Genomic DNA, 7,558 nt, shown 5'->3' on the forward strand with positions numbered 1-7,558 from the left:
ATTTCCTCTACCAGTCTACCACTCCAAGATCTCCATAATCCATCATAACACTCAACCAATCCCTAAATTCCACGTCACATTGGACCCCACAATAGAGCCGGAACCATTCTTGTTGCCTGTCATCATCACAATACGTGGCGCACTTTTATTGGTTTCCATATGGTGGAAAAATTCATCGTTGATAGGGTTATTTTCGTAATTTAAGCTTTCCTTTTTAGGAGAATAACAACTTGATATCAAGGAAAACTACGTAGAGAGGGAACAGAGAAATCGGATCGTCTTTTCCGTATTTCTATAGAGAAGTAAACTGTTCGACTTTTAGAGAGAGAAATTATTTACACTCAATTTTAGCTTAATCTGGAATTTTCTCCAATAATCTGGTAACTTCTTACTTCGTTTTTATGTCGATTTTCATTCTTTTTTGTAGTTTTACTTTATTTTTGTTTATTTATATGATTTTTTTGTTTAATCTATTGATTTTGAATAATTTAGGGTTTTTTCGAGTTGTTGAGTGAATGTCGTAGTATTGGATCTTGTTGATGATTGATTAAATGAAATTGATTGATTTACAGGGGTTATATTAGCGAGTTAAGGAATCGATATCGATTTCTGTGGAAAATTATTGATTTTTCATAGTTATCGAGTGGAATTAGATGGGTAAAGGTGGAGAAGATTATGGAAAAGTAGAGAATTCTAAGAGTAAATCTGCTAAAAATGGTGATACATTCGCGCCATGGTCCAAAGATGTGAAGGAGTGTGAGGAGAAGTATGGAGTGAATCGTGATTTTGGATTATCGAGTGAGGAGTATGAAAAGAGATTGCAGGTTTATGGATTGAATGAATTAGAACAACATGAAGGGCCGTCTATATGGAAATTGGTTTTGGATCAGTTTAATGATACGTTAGTAAGGATTTTGTTATGTGCTGCAGTTGTTTCATTTGCTCTTGCGTGGATGGATGGGGATGAAGGTGGTGAGATGGGGATTACTGCGTTTGTCGAACCGTTGGTAATCTTTTTGATCTTGATTGTGAATGCTATTGTTGGGGTGTGGCAAGAGAATAATGCGGAGAAAGCGTTAGAGGCATTGAAGGAGATTCAATCGGAAACTGCCTCTGTTATTAGGAATGGGAAGAAGGTTCCTAGTTTGCCTGCTAAGGAATTAGTGCCGGGTGATATAGTTGAGCTTAGAGTTGGTGATAAGGTGCCTGCTGATATGAGAGTTTTGAGTTTGATCAGCTCGACATTGAGGGTGGAGCAAGGTTCGTTAACAGGGGAGAGTGAAGCGGTTAGTAAGACTGTGAAGCCTGTTGCTGAGGATTCGGATATCCAGGGGAAGAAATGTATGGTTTTTGCTGGTACTACTGTTGTTAATGGAAACTGTATTTGTTTGGTTACACATACAGGGATGAATACTGAGATTGGGAAGGTGCATTCGCAAATTCAAGAGGCTTCTGAAAATGAAGAGGATACTCCATTGAAGAAAAAGTTGAATGAATTTGGTGAATCTTTGACCTTGATAATAGGTGTTATTTGTGCTTTGGTTTGGATTATTAATGTTAAGTATTTCCTTACATGGGAATATGTTGAAGGGTGGCCAACAAATTTCAATTTCTCATTCGAGAAGTGTACTTATTACTTTGAGATTGCTGTTGCATTGGCTGTTGCTGCTATTCCCGAGGGATTGCCAGCAGTTATAACAACGTGCTTAGCTCTTGGTACACGAAAGATGGCTCAAAAAAATGCTTTAGTCAGAAAATTGCCCAGTGTGGAGACTCTAGGGTGTACTACTGTTATCTGTTCGGACAAAACTGGTACCTTGACCACGAATCAAATGGCTGTTGCTAAGCTTGTAGCCATGGGGCCAAGGGCACAAAGTACACGAACTTTCAATGTGGAGGGGACTACCTATAATCCTGCTGATGGTCGCATTCATGATTGGCCTGCTGATAACATGGATCAAAATCTTCAAATGATTGCAAAAGTTGCAGCTCTTTGCAATGATTCTGGGATCGAACAATCAGGCCATCAATTTGTTGCTAGTGGTATGCCAACCGAGGCTGCTTTGAAGGTAAGATTTTAATCTAGTACAAACTTTTAGTGTTTCTTTGGTCTATTACTAATCATATGTTTCCTATTGACTAATAACAAGGGTGATCTTGTCTTATTTCAAATTGTTATTGTTGAAGCAGTTGTTGGTTCTTTAGTGGGTATTATTCTGAATTTAGACTTGTTGATGTCTGTCCAATCTCAACAAACTTCCAATGAAATGTTAATTATGTACTAGGTAGTAAAGTTTGATCTCGTCTTTTTTCTAATTGATACTATTTATGACACTGAAAAGTGATTTATGCCCTAGTTTCTGGTTCTTAAGTGAGAAATGTTATGAAGTTTGACTGCTTAACGTATGTACTAGTGGCACAAATGTCTTATCGGAGTATTTTTCTGGCTTAAACATGACTTTAATATAACCTTGTTTATGTTTTTCTCAGGTTATGGTTGAGAAAATGGGACTGCCAAATGGGTCAAAGAGCATTTCTTCGAGTTCTGATGATTTGCTGTGTATGTTGTTGTAGTGGCTGTCTGTGTGAGTTGTATTTGTTTCTCTACCATCTTATTTTAGTGTTGACATGTTTGTTGTTTTGTTTTGGCTATTATAGGCTGTTGTAGGACATGGGCTACTTCGGAACGTCGTATTGCCACTCTTGAGTTTGATCGTGATCGGAAGTCCATGGGTGTGATTGTCTCTTCAGTATCTGGGAAGAATTCGTTGCTGGTGAAGGTATTTGAAAATATATATTGTTGTAAAGTACCTCAGAAATTTCCTCCTTTTGTTTGAATCTGGTGGGACCCTGCAAAAAAGCTCAAATAGATGAAAAGATGGTATATAAATGATTATGAAAGACCAAGGAATGTCTCTGCATTGTTTTCGTTCTAGTTTTGTTAGCATGGCTATATTCTTTGTGATTGTTAATGCTGCTATTTATTTAGCCATTTTCATTGAGTAATTTGGGTGTTGGAATTGTTTGCATTACGTTTTTTGAGCCTTTGTGCTCCTAAGAGGTTTGTTCTTAGCTTGCGAACCACTTTTCCTACTGGTAGATGTTTCTTTTTTCTGTTTTGCTCAAATAATTGGTGCCTATTTTACTCTTATGTATTAAGCTTCATTGGTGGATTATTGAAAGGTATATTATGCTTCAAAGCATGTTTGATTTTGATATTAGGTTCTTTTTGACAAATAATTGGGTTGCATTTTGTTGATTGCTGTGCTTTACTGTATTAAGTAAAAATATCTTTAAGTTTTTGTGATATTCCTTTTATTTATAGTTATATTTGCCGGAACAACTCTAAATTATTGTGAATGCTGCTCTGGCAGGGTGCTGTTGAAAACTTACTTGAAAGAAGTTCCTTTATACAGTTGCTTGATGGTTCTATTGTAGAGCTTGATCAAGTTACAAAGAACTCTATTCTGCTTAGTCTTCATGAAATGTCTGCCAGTGCTTTGCGATGTCTAGGATTCGCATACAAAGAAGACCTTGGAGATTTTGCTGATTATGATGGAGAAGAGCATCGTGCTCATGAACTTCTACTTAATCCATCTAACTACTCTAATATTGAGAGTGATCTGATCTTTGTTGGCTTTGCTGGTATTCGAGTAAGTCGTGCAATTCAGTTACTTTATATTTGGAAATTGCAACGCTAGCAATGTTTTTATGTAATCCTTGTTGATTGGAGATGTTGAAAATGTGTTTGCCTTTCTAGGACCCTCCTCGTAAGGAGGTGCGGCAAGCAATTGAGGACTGCCGAGCTGCTGGCATTAGAGTCATGGTTATAACAGGAGATAACAAGAATACAGCAGAAGCTATCTGTCACGAGATAGGAGTTTTTGAGACAGATGAAGACATGAGTTCAAAAAGTTTAACAGGAAGAGAGTTCATGGAGCTCATTGATAAGAAGAGCCATCTGAGGAAGACTGGAGGTCTTCTTTTCTCCAGGGCTGAACCTAGACATAAGCAAGAAATAGTGAGGTTGCTGAAAGAGGATGGTGAAGTGGTTGCGATGACAGGTGATGGAGTCAATGATGCACCAGCTTTGAAATTGGCAGATATTGGCATAGCGATGGGCATTGCTGGAACTGAGGTATGCCATTTTTATTGTTTGAGTAGTATTTTAGAATGGTCATTAAGAATTTTTCCTGATTCGAGGATAAGTATTTCACATGTTCTCATCAGTCTCGGAATGAATACTGGGATGTTCTTGGGCTAGTTCATGATTTAGAAACATAGAAGTTCACTATTTGGAATGTCTGCTATATCTAAGCTACTTGATCATAGACTACGGCTGTGTAGGATGACAGTTATTTGAAGCTTAAAATATTTATGATTTTGCTCTTGATGCTCCTCATTCTGTTGGTTAGCAGCTTGGCACACGACAGCTGATTACTTGTATAAACCTGCAAATTGCAATCAGCCAATTACATTCGAAATATGTTCTGACAAGCATTCAGATTTTATTGGGAAAGTTGAATCGCCACATTTTTCTGTTCCAGTTGATGTTAAACTTTTGAATTTAGTTTGTGAATCTCTTTACAAATATTGTCTCCATTTCACTTTATTCTTTTCTTCCATTACCCACTCACTCACAACCACTTACCCTCTTTTCTGCTTTCACGTTTTTTCCTTATATTGCCCAAATTTATGCATTTTGGTTTGAAAGTTTCTGCCATCATTTGTTTTCTACTTGTCCCTAGTTATCATTTGATCATGATTGGTTTTTGTTTTGTTCTTCCTGGATCAGGTAGCAAAAGAAGCCTCTGATATGGTGCTGGCAGATGATAATTTTAGCACAATAGTTGCTGCTGTCTCCGAAGGTCGATCAATCTACAACAACATGAAAGCCTTTATCAGGTCAGCCACTTCTTTCTCTTTTTATCTGTTTTAATTGTTTGCTAACAGAACATGAGTTTCCCATTTAACTCTTCATTAGATTAGTCCTGTTTTTCATTTTACGTGAAATTGGCCATAGTAGGGGTGGAACAAAGATAACTGCAACCTTGTTAACAGAGAGATTTTCCTCAGCTAAAATAAAACCTTCATAAATTTGGGGCCTTAATTAAAAAGAGATTTTCCTACTGAAATAAAACCAACACAATTTCTAATTACAGTAACATTGATGTTAATAATATATCTTGAAATTAAGTTGTTTAAATTCCCATCCCTAATGTTTAGAAGGGAGAGAAAAAAATGTTAATGGGTCGATGGCTAATAATAGTAAAAGTTTAAAGGGTTAAAAAATTAAGAAATATGATTTTGATTATTTTAAGAAGTTAAGGTGGTGATTATTGATGTTTTATGAATAAGTGAAATTAAATGATGTGAGTACAAAATACTTGGAAGTTAAATATTGCTTTGGAAAGAGTAAAAGAAAAGAGATAAAAAGTACAATAATTAGGATTTGATCTTATGAAATTGATCATTTATGAGGCACTTTAGTTTGGGGGCCCTATGTGCTTGGCAGCTTGGGTACCCTGCACACCCCCAAAACCGCCCACGTGGATTGGAATGCATTGGTGAAAAGCTGTTGTGACTTTGTGAATTTACAAGCATCATCACTCATCGAATTTACACGTATATCTGTATATATGGCTGCCTATAATGAAGTTCTGTGTTGATGTTTTTAAAACGTTCAGTATTGAATCCGTTGATGTTCTCATACAGATACTATCCAACTCTACTCCTTAGATTTTAGATGACAAAAAAACTCGTTCCCTTTTGAATCACCAATGTTGATAAATTATGGTTTTTAATTTATTTTAGGGAAAGACTAAAGTCGCAAACTGATAATGATTTCCTGATGTATTTATTATTTCATTACGCAATATCAAATGTTGCTATTTAAGAAACTGGGGAAGATAATTTTCACCTATTAAATGAGAGAAAATAGTTTACAAATGGGTTGAAATCCTGTTAGAAACTAACACGTTTTGTTTTAAATCCAGGTATATGATCTCGTCAAATATTGGCGAGGTTGCATCGATTTTCCTCACCGCCGCTTTGGGTATTCCAGAAGGCCTTATTCCTGTTCAGCTTTTGTGGGTCAATCTTGTTACTGATGGTCCCCCAGCAACAGCTCTGGGCTTTAATCCACCTGACAAGGATATAATGAAGAAACCTCCCAGAAAGAGTGACGATTCTTTGATCAATGCCTGGATTCTATTCCGATACTTGGTAAGCCTACTGTTTCCCCATTTTAGCAGGTGAATGTGCTGGGTCGGAAAGGAATTTAGCTTTTAAGCTTTATGACTTATTGTTAATTGAATGCAGGTGATTGGTCTTTACGTTGGCTTGGCAACTGTTGGAATTTTCATCATTTGGTATACACACAGCTCATTTTTGGGTGTTGACCTTAGCCAGGATGGGCATACTCTTGTGAGCTATTCCCAGCTTGCAAATTGGGGTAAGTGCCGTTCATGGGATAATTTCAGTGTTTCACCTTTTACTGCTGGAGCCCAGACATTCAACTTTGATGCCGATCCCTGTGATTACTTCCAAACTGGGAAAATAAAGGCAATGACCCTTTCTCTCTCTGTGTTGGTTGCCATCGAGATGTTCAATTCCCTTAATGCTCTTTCTGAAGATGGAAGCCTTTTGTCGATGCCACCATGGGTTAACACCTGGTTGCTTCTGGCCATGTCCGTCTCTTTTGGCTTACACTTCGTGATTCTCTATGTGCCCTTCCTTGCCAAAATATTTGGCATTGTCCCTCTTAGCTTGAATGAATGGCTACTCGTGCTGCTAGTTGCTTTGCCAGTCATTTTAATCGATGAAGTCCTAAAGTTCAGTGGACGATGCACTTCTGGAACCCGTAAATCACAACCCCGAAGAACGTTGAAAAGCAAGCCAGAGTGAGAAAGTTGTCGCAGTTATCTGCAGGTTTTGGTGGTTCAGCTTTGGATTGGAAACAAATTAGGAAGATCAAACTTCCCCCAAAGCGCTTGCAGTTTTGACACTTGGGTCCGCTTACAAACTGAACTTTTAGATGGAAGTATTACATAATGTAAAACTATCTGTAGGAGATTTTGCAGAGGGGAAGGAACATTTATTTTTTTATCTTTGCTCAATCAAATACTAAGATGCCAATGGTCGACTTATTTTTTATTGTTTAACCATTACAAAATGTAAGCTATGTGGTTAAACAAACAATGAATTTAGTACATTCTTAGCAGCAGTAGTACTTTTGTTCACCAAGCATGCTGTGTTACACAATTAGTGTTTTAACGTTATAGTTTTCGTCGTAAGTCTAATGTTATATGAGTGTTCTTAACGTTTTAGTTTCATCTTAAGTCTAATGTTAAACGAGTGTTCTTGTACATAAAATGGGATTATAAACTTGCCTCTAGGCTTATAATGGAAAAGCTTGTTCGCCCTAGTGAGTGTAAGTCTTTTGTCACTAATTGCCCATTTCTGCGACTGGATCATAAGCTATGGGCCTTCGCAGGAATTGTTTAAGAACATAAACACAAAATAAATGAATGTTTGAATTTTTGATTAAACACATAAT

The 7,558-nt window shown here is 37.0% G+C and overlaps 1 protein-coding gene across 1 annotated transcript; it reads left to right on the forward strand.

The window, feature by feature from the left end:
- Nucleotides 1-222: 222 nt before the first annotated feature.
- Nucleotides 223-7,245, forward strand: LOC130812805 (calcium-transporting ATPase 4, endoplasmic reticulum-type-like). Its single transcript, XM_057678412.1, has 9 exons — nt 223-380; nt 573-2,069; nt 2,491-2,560; nt 2,659-2,780; nt 3,375-3,653; nt 3,761-4,138; nt 4,796-4,905; nt 5,997-6,225; nt 6,322-7,245. Exons 2-9 carry the CDS (start codon nt 654-656, stop codon nt 6,904-6,906), a joined length of 3,189 nt encoding a protein of 1,062 aa, XP_057534395.1. The 5' UTR covers nt 223-380; nt 573-653; the 3' UTR covers nt 6,907-7,245.
- The last annotated feature ends 313 nt before the right edge of the window (nt 7,246-7,558 follow it).

The sequence above is a fragment of the Amaranthus tricolor genome, chromosome 5 (assembly GCF_026212465.1).
Source record: "Amaranthus tricolor cultivar Red isolate AtriRed21 chromosome 5, ASM2621246v1, whole genome shotgun sequence".
NCBI lineage: Eukaryota > Viridiplantae > Streptophyta > Magnoliopsida > Caryophyllales > Amaranthaceae > Amaranthus > Amaranthus tricolor.